The sequence below is a fragment of the Astyanax mexicanus genome, chromosome 23 (assembly GCF_023375975.1).
Source record: "Astyanax mexicanus isolate ESR-SI-001 chromosome 23, AstMex3_surface, whole genome shotgun sequence".
Lineage (NCBI taxonomy): Eukaryota > Metazoa > Chordata > Actinopteri > Characiformes > Acestrorhamphidae > Astyanax > Astyanax mexicanus.
In genome coordinates, this window is record NC_064430.1 from 8,736,565 (window position 1) to 8,748,974 (window position 12,410).

General features: G+C 36.2%; 1 protein-coding gene across 1 annotated transcript; it reads left to right on the top strand.

Annotated features, from left to right (window-relative positions):
• Positions 1–1,655: 1,655 nt before the first annotated feature.
• Positions 1,656–4,415, top strand: ddx28 (DEAD (Asp-Glu-Ala-Asp) box polypeptide 28). Its single transcript, XM_015605201.3, has one exon. It carries the CDS (start codon positions 1,914–1,916, stop codon positions 3,624–3,626), a length of 1,713 nt encoding a protein of 570 aa, XP_015460687.3. The 5' UTR covers positions 1,656–1,913; the 3' UTR covers positions 3,627–4,415.
• Positions 4,416–12,410: the final 7,995 nt, after the last annotated feature.

Here is a 12,410-nt window from a genome sequence, read left to right on the forward strand (position 1 = left end):
AAACATTCTTCCCAACATTTTCACTGTGCATTGAGTGTTTTAAACTGCCTCGGGTGGCAGACTGATAAGGCAGCTGATTAGATGGGCTATTAACAGGCCAGGCGAGGCCAACATCTTTGGGACATTCGAGTTTGAATAAAGAATAAACTCATTTATACTTCTTGTGCCTTCTTTTTAAAGACTCCCTGCACTCCAAAACTTTTATAATTTATAATTTATTATTATACTGATTATTGCTGGAATCAAATGTGTTAGAGAGATAAAGAGAGCTCTAATGCATCATGGCCTGTACTCAATATGACCATCTCTGAAGGAAGAATATATATTTTCACAATGTCTAATTAAACTGGAGTAAACGGTGGGCTGAACAGTGAGATACTCTGGTTTTATTGTTTTGCTGGTTAAAATGTAATGTAATAAACAGAGCTTTTAGCTGGAGTTAAACAGTTTAATCCTGTATTTTATAAAATTGAGAGAATAAATTCAGGGATAAATCAAGGAAATGTATTATTAATTGATCGAATTGAATTGAATTCAATTTAAAGAATGATTTATTAAACAATAAAAATGATTTTCTAAACAGAGGGAATTAATTATTAAATTAATTAAACAATTTATACAATTGAGGAGATTTGTTCAATCTAGGGAACTGTTTATTCATTGAGGGAATGTTTTTTTTTTAAATATAGGGAATTATTTATTCAATTGATAGAATCATTTATTAAATTGATTTAATAATTTATCAAACTGATTATTATTAAAATAATGGATGCTTGTACAGATTTAATAATTTCATAGCGCGTGAAATAAATAAATAAATAAATAAATGCACAATTATACAATAAACTAGTTAATTATTTATTTCTCATTTAAAGTATCTCTTTATCAATATATTTATATAATACTGTCACAAAAGTCCCTCGATAATTCATCACAGGGAACAGTTTATTTATTGGGGAAAAATATATTTTTTAATAAAGACACTAGTTTAATAAATTCAATGATTTATTGATTAAGGGAATTAATTATTAAAAAAAGGGAATTATTTATTAACTGGATGAAATAATTCATCAAACTGAGGAAATAACTTATTAAACCGATGAATGATTGTACAGATTTAATTATTTCATAGTTCGTAAAATAAATAAACAAATACAAATAGACTTATGCACAATTATACAATAAAATTGATACATGCTTTTTTTCTAATTTCAGAGTATGTATTTATTTATATAACCTAATACTGTCACAAAAATACCCTCCACAATTCTTTACAGGGAACAGTTTATTAGTTGGGAATTTGTTCAATGGTAATTATTATTTTGACTAGTTTAATAAATGTAATAATTAATTATAATTTAATTGATTTTTTTTATTTATTAAAAAAGGCAATCTCTTTTTCTTGATCCAGGAAAATATTTATTTTGTTTGATTTAATTGAAGGATTTATTTTGAACATTTTAAATATAAATGAAGCATGCATTAAATCGGTAGACCGTTTTACATACGTCCCTGCATATTTTTCTTTTTTATTTATTTATTTTTGAGAGATTTGACTTAAATTTGCGATGTTTCAGCCACCGCCTGTTAAAGAACGTTGGGGGACTTTCATTATGGCGCTCGCTGCGTCCAGCTTTGTTTACGTTATCAGTGAGTGCCGGTGAGAACAGCAGCGGTCCACGTGATTCAACACACACACCGCTAACAGCAACAGTTCACCCAGCTCAGATACATTCAGCTGAATAAACTCAATAACGGGGATATCTCGCTTTCAGAAGGTCAGGACGCGCGCTGTTAACCTGCAGCCGGTGTGCGGTGTGTAAATAATGAATTAACTACAGCTATCTGCGTTTATTTCTGCTGTTTTAAATGAGCAGTTAGTTAGCTGGCTAGCCTTTAGCTAAGGGTCAGAAATGCAGCGGGTCAGATTCTCCTGCTCCCGCCTGCTGTCTGAGCAGCTCTGGAGAAGAAGCAGCTTCACCTCGAGATGTTTATCTCCCTCGTTTGGGGTCCAGAGCCTGTTCTCCAGCTCTGCAGCTGCCGAGCCGGTGGTGATCCGCGTCCCGAGGCGCATGCAGGAGCAGATCGAGAATGCGAAGCAGGTGAAGGGCAAGAGCCATGCCAGGGTGCCCACTGCTAAACCTGGTAAGCTGCTGATTAAGAGCAAGAACCCACTGCACAACCAGGGTGTGGCCTACACTTTGGGGAAGTTTGAAGAGCCAGTTCTCTCGTCCAAGGGCTGGAAACATAATAAATCATTTGGGGACTATTTTATCATCAATAGCACACAGACTGCTCCACCATTCGTTTCCACCTCTGTCTCCAAGGATTCTAAGGAGGAGAGTAAGGCAGATGGGCGTGGGCGAGCTGAAGGACACACAAGGACATTTAGCAGTCTTCGCCTTTGTTCTGAACTTGTGGAGACCCTCCAGAACTTCAATATAACCCATCCAACCACTGTACAGCTGCAGACCATTCCCAAACTCATGCAGGGACATAACGTACTCTGTGCTGCAGAGACAGGCAGTGGAAAAACCCTGGCCTACCTCCTCCCCATCATCCACAAACTACACAAGGAGATGCAACTCGAAGAAACGACACTCTCTGAACGGAGAACCCAGGCTGTGGTTCTCGTCCCTTCGCGAGAACTTGCAGAACAGGTCACCTCAGTCGCCCGTGACATGGGCCGACCATTCGGATTAGCGGTGAAGGTGGTAGGAGGAGGACATGGAGTTGGGAACATCAAAGCTGTCTTCTCCCACGGACAACCCCATATTTTAGTCGCTACCCCTGGTGCTCTGCTTAAAGCGCTATGGAGAAACCTGGTGGATCTAAGCGAGCTTCGCTTCGTGGTGGTGGATGAAGCAGACACCATGTTCGATCCAAGCTTTGTAGACATGCTGGAGAAAATCTTATCACAAACCCAGATAGCAGCCAACCTCACAGAGACCTCGGGTCCCTCTCCGAAGGCCCAGCTGGCTGTGGTGGGTGCCACCTTCCCTGGAGGTGTTGGAGAGCTCCTCAGCAAGGTCACAGACCTCGGCAGGTTGGTGACGGTCAAGAGCCGAATGCTGCACTACTTGATGCCGCACGTGAAACAGACGTTTCTGAAGGTAAGGGGTAATGAGAAAGTGCTGGAGCTCCACCAAGCACTGAAGGAGCATAAAGAAGCAGAACATAGAGGAGTATTAGTGTTCTGCAACTCTGCTTCCACCGTGAACTGGCTCGGGTACACGCTGGAGGAGATGGGTGTTCAACACTTGCGTCTGCAGGGAGAAATGCCAGCAGCCATGAGGGAGGGAATCTTCCAGAAGTACCAGAAAGGACACGCTGATGTTCTGATCTCCACGGACATCGCTTCCAGAGGACTCGACACACAAAGAGTGGGGCTGGTGGTGAACTACGATTTCCCAGAGTCCCGTACGGACTACATCCACCGCGCTGGACGCGTGGGCAGGGCGGGAGGTTCAGCAGGAGGACACGTACTCAGTTTCGTTACTCACCCGTGGGACGTAGAACTGGTGCAGACCATTGAGACAGCAGCCAGGAGGAGGATGTGCTTACCTGGCATGGAGACTGAAATTCACAAAGCCAGTCCCAAAACAGATTCAGAGGAGAGCGAGTGATCATACATAGCCTTTGATTTTATAGCACTCTGCTTTAGGGATTCATGTGATTTGTACATGTTATGAAAGTATAAATGTTAATATAAAAAAATAACAAACATTTTTGATGGGAGATTGTTGTACTGGTACATCTCCAAAAAAATAAAATATCACTATAAGTTTAATAAGTAATAAGTAATAATTCTGTTTAAAAAGAGAAGCTCATATGTGATATAGATATATTAATGATCATGACTTATGAATCAGTGTCTCAAAAATTAGAATATTATATGAGACCAGTTGGTACTGTGGGCAGTGTGCCAAGTCCTGCTGCAAAATGAAATCCACATCTCCATAAAAGTTGTCCAAAGTCAGTGCAATGTTTTCTTGGAAAATCTTTCAGCACTTCATGCTTCCCTCTGCTGACAACTTTTATGGAGATGTGAATTCTATTTTCCAGCAGGACTTGGCACACTGCCAAAAGTACTGATTAGTTAATTTTCTGAGTCACTGATTTTTGTGTTTTCATCGGCTGTAAGCCATAATCATCAAAAATGAAAGAAATAACTGCTTAAAATACATCACTATGTGTGTAATACATCTATATAATATGAGTTTCACATTTTAAACTGGATTATTGAAATTAAGTAACTTTTCAATGATACACTGATATTCTATTTTTTGACATGCACTAGTATAGGTGCACAATAGGGGTTGGCAGTATTCCCTAAACTAATATCACAATATTCCAATATGACAAAACATTGAATAAAAAAAAAAAGTAATAAATTCAAGAATGCACAACTGCAACACGATGAATGTTGTATTTTATGTAGTGCTTTTATTGCACATCCTTAAATGAACTGTTACAATTAATCAGATTTTAACAGAAGTCAGTGATCCAGCATGTCATGATGGTCATATCCAGAATTGAAGTTAAATAAATGATAGGTGACAGATATAATTTTTCTTTAAGAGATATCGATTTAATGGGAAATGAGAGAAGTCAATTTTACCTTTGGTGCCAACAGCAAAAAAATGTACCCTGATGGCCTAAATGGTCATAAAATAATACTACCGTATTTCAGGGTATTTTTGCGATAGCCAAATTAAAAACTTTGTTTTGTCAATGCTATAACTACCTTTTGTGAAAACCCATTAAAAAACTAGGTTTCTAACGTTAAATTATTAAAAATATATTTATTGCAGCTCTGGAATTTGCCCCCAGAACTTTTATTCTATTCTAATGTTAAAAAGAAAATAAACTAGCTGAATATAATATCTATTTATTGCTTAAGTTTAACAAACTGGAAGCACAAAGATATGCATAACATCACATATCTTAATTCAGGACTATTAAATTCGGGACTAATTGAAGTAAGGTTTGATTCAGGTGTATAAATATATAATCAAGCCCCTGGTCATGTAATCTGCCTTTAGACATTAATAAAAAGAATGGGTGGTTCTATAGAGCTCACTGAGCTTCAGTGTGGTCCCGTAACAAGAAAAGTATTCAATCAATAACTGCAGTTCAACACCTGCTGTTAGAGCTGCAATGGGGCAACAGCTACATATGAATGCCTATAGGTTTAGAATGGCATGTCCTAAAAGCTCTGGTTGCTGTCCCAATACTTTTGTTACTATGATACCTGGCATTCAAAGTGTGCAGAAAAAAAAGCATAACACATAATTAAAACATTTGTATTGAACTGTATTTTGATAATTTAATTGCAGAGATGTATTGATGTGTATCAAATTATCTATTATTTGAAAAAAAATATATATTACATTGCATTGCAAAAGTGCAGATTGTTGGCTCTTTATATCTCTTTATTATCAGGCAGGATTTGACTGCAGCTTTATGGCTTTATAGGACAATATGTACCAAATCATCCCTGTCCATATAAAACATAGGCATTTTATAAGTATTGAAAAGTTAATTTAAAAGTTAAATTATCATTAATTCAGCAGTTGAAAATGTGAAACTTATATATTATATATATATGTATACAAACCCACCCATCTATCATACAAATATTATGAATAGGTTTAAGGTACATGGAACTGACTGTAGCCAGCCTCATCACAGCATCCTCCAGAGAGAAGATGACCCCAGATCTGACAGCAGGACAGTGCGACAGGTAGACAAAGAGCCAAGGAACACGTCCAAGAGATAGGCCTGCTTATAGAAATCCAAGGTCAAGGTGAGTCAGTGTCTGATCACACCATTCACTGTAGAAAGATACAAAACGTCTGCGTGGGATTTGCTAAAATACACACTGAAAACTGAAGCCACTGCCAAATAACATCAGCTTTATTGTTCACAAACATCCAGAAAAAAACCCTGTATATTCTGTGCAGAATATATGCTTGTATTGAATCTGTGATGTTTGCAGTGTTTCAGGGCTGTAGGTGCTGGCCAGTGTCTAACCTCTATCTCAATCAAATTCTACAGACCCACACAAGAAGGCTCTATTCAGATCTGAGTCAGCAGAAGAGCAGACTGAACTGCAGGTTAACAGCTACAGTATAGCAGACTGTGGGCATTATTCATCTTATTCATACTTCTAAATCTGTTCTTGAGAAAAGTCTAAAAAGCCTGATGGTGAGATTTTAAACCATACAATTGTTAATATCTCTGCTATAGTCAGGATTTATCCTGGGTGAGTCTCTGAGATTGATGCCTTTTTATATCCTTTTTTAAATTTTGGTCTTTCTGAAAATACATTTTATTAACAACAGTATCCTTTATCAGTTTTTTATTATTATTATTTGCAAACTTTTACAGTGTGGACAGTAATAAACATATTAAATTGGATTTTGGGAATATCTGGATTGATAATGGGGAGAGCAAAAAACACATTAAATCTGATTTTTGGATTATCTAGAAAAAAAAACACAATAAATATTTTTTTTCCCCACATCATATCAGATTCTCTCTATATCTACATTTTTGACAGCATAGACAGAAAAAAAAAACAATTTTATCAGATTTTCTCCATATATATACAAAGTTGACAGTGTGGACAGCAAAAAAACTCATTAAATCTGATTTTTGGATTATCTAGATTTTGACAGTTTGAACAACAAAAACAATAGTAAATCAGATGTATTTTGCAAAGCTATTTTTTTGACGATGTGGAAAGCAAAAAACATATTAAATCTGATTTTTTCCCGCATATCTAGATTTTTGACAATCAGGACAGCAAAAATCACATTAATCATTTTTTGCATACTTGGATTTTTGACAGTATAAACAACAAAAAAACATATTAAATCAGGTTTTTTTGCTTGTCTCGATTTTTGACAGTGTAAACAGAAAAAAAACACATTAAATCATTTTTCCCCACATTATATCAAATTCTCTCTGTATCTACATTTTTGACAGCATAGAAAGAAAAAAAAACAATTTTATCAGATTTTCTCCATATATATACAATGTTGACAGTGTAGACAGCAAAAATACCTCAGACAGTGGAATTTTCTGCACAGATTTTTAATAGTGAAGAATCACATTACGTCAGATTTGCTTCACATATAGAGTATTGACAGTGTGGACAGCAAAGAAACACATCAGATTTTCTTAATATCTAGATTTTTTAACAGCATGGACAGAGAAAAAAAACATTTTATCAGATTTAGATTTTTTACAAGTGTAGACAGCAAAAAATTATTATATCAGATAATCTCTATATCTAGATTTTGACAGCGTGGACAGTAAAAAAAAAACAATTATGCCAGATTTTTTTTTCATATTTAGATTTTAGACAGTGTAGACAACACATGCAATCTGTTTTTTGCTTATTGGATCCAAACCACAGAAAAAGTGTCAATCATGGGCGCTGAGTGCCTTCCATGCCAATCCTATTAGACAGTGTCACTAATTGGATTCAGTGCTGTACAGGGTTCTTCTAAAGGCACAACATCAGTGGATAAAATCTAAAGTCTGCGGTGGGTTCAGTGGGGTCCCTCTGTTTAATGTCGCCAGAGGGAATTGTTGTCAACGATGCCATAAAGATCCCATTGTGTTTTCAGATTTAGCCACACCCCCTTTTGAAACTACAGTTCCCCACGTCCTGCAGTAGGAGCTCTATAATTTTTTTTGGAACCACCACTCATGCTTACGACCCTTCTTGTAAGCAGAATCCCATTCTCTCAGTCTTTTCAGCACATGGTTCTGTCACTCTGCTGGATATTGCTCAATTCCTTTGTGTGCCACCTGAACTGCTTCCGTTTCTTCTACTGGCAATCTTCTAACTGACAGCATATTTCACATCATGAGCTTCAAAAGATTCAAAGTATTCTTCTCCTGCAGAGACAAATGGGAAATCTCTCACAGCTTGTTCAGGAGATTGCTTTTCTTCTGGATGAATTGTCTCCTATAATGGATCCTCAGTAATTTTGGGTCTGAGAGAGTAGAAGAGGTGCGGTTCAGCCAGCACTGTGGAGAAGTTTTTAACAGGGTTGTCGGGCCCATTGCAACAAGGCAAGCCAACCAATCAAGCTTCTTCTTCTTTGACATCAGTGACATCACTACTTTTACATTGTTCAGCAATTAATAATATTTATTTCACTTTTAATATTTCTCATATTGTCTTTAAACTAAGCTGATGTAATTAAGTAGATTTTAGAAGATCAGTATATACAGCTCTGGAAAAAAAAATAAGAAACCACTTCAAAATGATGTTTCTTTGATTTTTACCTAATTGAAAACCTCTGGAATGTAATCAAGAGGAAGATGGATGATCACAAGCCATCAAACCAAGCTGAACTGCTTGAATTGTTGCACCAGGAGAAAAGGCATAAGGTTATCCAAAAGCAGTGTGTAAGACTGGTGGAGGAAAACATGCCAAGATGCATAAAACACTGATTAAAAAACAGGATTATTCCACCAAATATGGATTTCTTTGAATACATTTTATATAAACTTTTTATTTGCATTATTTGAGGTCTGAAAGCACTGCAGCTTTTAGTTGTTTTTTTTTTTTTAGCCATTTCCCATTTTCTGCAAACAAATTCTCTAAATTTAATTTAACTAAGACAACGATGCTAATTTTACTCAAACACATATATCTATGAATAGCGAAATAAGAGACACTGCTTCAGAAACTGAAATGGTCTCTTATTTTGTTCCAGAGCTGTATATAAAATATAAATATAAAATATATGTATAAAATATTTCTTTGGACCAGAACAAGAACAGACACCATGAAAAAATTAAACGTGTTTGCAATTCTAGGTCAACCATGTTTTCATTAATTCACTTTGTCCATCCTGTAGGGCAGCTTGCCATGATAGGGTGGATGCACATGCAAGTAAAATATAAGTGATTAAGTGAGGAAAACAGGATTCCTTAAAAGTGTTCAATATAGAGTATTCAATAGAATATATATAGTTTTGCGGTTTTGGGGGCTAAAAAAGGGACAAGCAAGGATGTGCGACCAGCTGACATCCCACCTGTCACGGAATTTCTGGGAATCTCCTGCGTTTTACTCCCTGATGCTCGGTAGTATATACATTATCTCGGAAATCATTTTTAGATGATTTCAGAGGAAGAGAGCATGCACAAAGTCAGTGAGAGTGGGTGTGGGGGATTAGAAGGAGAAGTTAAATAAAAATAGTGAAATAAGTTTTTGCATAGTGGGATGTCTGGACTAGTCTGGAATTCTTCATCTGTTAAATTGAAAGCTGTATCTTGTGCTGTATCTGTTGTATCATCTTCAGTCGTGTCCTCCGTGCGAACGGGAAGAGAGCGTGAATCAACAACAAACCTTGCTGTTTTCTACTGAGGAAATTATCACAGAGGAGATGGAAGGTAGATGGAAGTTCTCCCACTGATTCCTCTGATCTTTTAGTTTTGCTCATGTCTTTTCTTCGGTGAGACGGATAAAAGTCTTGGTATTTCCTGTATTAATCATCTCGTATTTTTTCTATATATTTACTGATACCCATTTGGAATAACAGCTGTTTGCCAGTCTCTAAAAGCTCTGCCATCCTCACAGTCCAGGTGTCTGGTTCCACCTCCTCGTTTCCCTTTGAACAAATGATCAACCAGCCTCTTCGCAAACTGCTATTTGGTACCTCCGCTCAGCTTTTTAAGAATCTGACTTCCCAAACTGATTCTGTGAATGATTATTATCATCTTACTTCCTCTTGAATGCATGTCTTTCTTTCAGTTTTACAATTTAAACCAAATAAATCCCATCTGCTTCAGAGACAGCAGTGCTGATTTCCTGTGATAAAGACACTTCTTTTCTCTTCAGAGCTGTCTCAAAATCTGTCATCAGTCCAAATAGTCATCAGCTCCTCGTCTGGCATGCTGTTAACAGAACAGCAGTCAATCTGTGGATAGTAGACAAAAGAATTTGTCTAAGAAAAATATGACTATGAAATATGAAATATTGCTAGATGAATAGCTGTCAAAACCTGTTCAAACTTTACCTTTAAAAGGTAGAGTAGGAAAAAGTCCTTCATTTGCCTTAGTCAAGTTCGTGCTTTAATCATAATGTGAATAAAATGTATTACCTTTTAATTTAGAAGAAGCATATGAGACGGTATTAGAAGTCTGATTTGGCTTACTTAAAAAAATAAATAAATAAAATTCTATTACTGTTATAAGGTAGGATGATGTGTCCGTGTGTACTTTGGTACGAATACAAATCACAATATGCAGATCACTCTATCAATAACTACAGTACAATAACTATATTTTTTTACTTATACAGCTTTAACCTGCATTTTTGGATTACAGCTTGATAAACTGTGTTAGAATCAGTACAGTTCATTTTTAAAGGGGCACTACACCCCCTGATTTTAGGTGACTCCACCCTCAGCCCAAATTTGAAAAAAGTAAGTCTAAAAAAATGGAAGGAGTGATTTGGGAGGGGCACTGGGTGATGTATGGGTTTAGAGGCGGGGCAGGAGGGAGAGCTGATTGGCTGAGCTGCAGCAGCAAAGTATGCCTCTGATAAAGGTGAGATGCAGATGATTGGACGTCAGCAGAAGGGGGTGATATTATTGACTAACTGATATGCATATTGTGATGCGTCTGTGTACCAAAGTACATAGACACACCATCCATGCCTATAGCAAAGTTGAACATGAAATGGCCACAATAAAAGCATTTTTTTAAGTTAAATGTATATACAATTTTAAGCAGGTTTGTTTCTCTTCTTCAAAGAAACACATTTCAGCTGTTTGAATAGAAAAAAATATATGGTTTAGAGTTTAGTGGCTCTTTAATGCAGTGCCACCCTAGGGCCCAAAGATCACCAGCATCCAATACAGATTTCTCCAGATTTATCTCCTGAATCTTCTGATGATATTCTGTAGTGTGGATGATGAAATATTTTAAATATTTATCATTTTAAATTGAGGAACATTTTCAGAAATTTGTTGCACAGTTTTAGATGCAGTTTTTGTCAGATTGGTGAAGCTTTGTCCATTCTTGCTTTTTTATAGCCAAAATTGGAAATTGTTCATTTTAGTTCCACTTATTTTTCTTCTTTCCCCCCCCCCCGTCCCAATTATTATTATTATTATTATTATTATTATTATTATTATTATTATTATTATTATTATTATTAATAATAATAATAATAATAATATTTATTTATTTATTTATTTTTATTTATTTATTTAACTTGCTGGCTTGCTGCAAATCATGCAAAGAATGCAGATCTGCCGTGGAAGCTAGTGTGGGTTATAAAGTTGTATGGGTATAGTTTCTTAAATAAATAAATAAAAAATAATATATATATATATATATATATATATATATATATATATATATATATATATATATATATATATATTAGATTTTAAACCTTAAACACTGATTCACACGATTGGGTATTGTTTAGCTCAATTAACTTGCAGATACAGCTCTGTATTATAAAATACACAAGTATTAGCCTTGTATCATGCAATGGAGAGCTGCTGTGGTAGCTAGTGTGGGTGATAAAGTTGTAGGGGTAAAGTTTCTTAAATTAAAGAAATTTAATACTTTTTTATTTGGATTAAGCACTGGTTCACACAAGTGGGTATTATTTAGATGAATAAAATACACAAGTATTATCCTTGCTAATGGTTTCTCTAATTATACTCTCGTACTTATTCTCTATGAAATAAATATTTTTTTTACTTTTTTTCGTAGGCTTTCCCAGATGGGGAAATGTGTTCGGATTTATACAGAAGTTTGTAAATAAGTTAATTGGCTCTGATACTGTTGTATGCAGACTGCACAGCGGTGTAAATAATGGTTAAGTGTGTGTGGGCATGCGTGTCGGCTGGCACGCACAACCGGCAGAGGAGGACGGAACGAGTGCACGCTCGGCAACCCCCTGTTTATTATCGTAGCCCAACAGAAGGGTTGCCATGAGAGGGGCCTATATTTACCCTGTCAGCCTGTGCCCTTGTCGCTCTGAGGAGAGAGCTTTTCCTAAACTTTGATTTGATGAAGTATAAACAGCGGTGAACTCTGCATAGACGTCACTGACTCTCACCAACAGAGAGCATCCCTCTATTTCACACAGCAGAGCACAGCTTCTCACAGTGATAATGAAATGACACAGTCAGTCCTGATTAACAGCATGATTTGCCATCATACTTTTTGTTTTTATTTAATTATAGTTTTCAAATACAAAAAACACAGAAGCCTACCTGTTGTATTGTATATTTTATTTTTTTGAAGGGCACATAATTTATAAAACTCACTTTTTGTGTCGTTTTGTATTTAGACTTGGGCCTCAACTGCTCTGCTCCTGTAAACACTCACAAAAAGAATCTGGTGTCAGAAATCATATG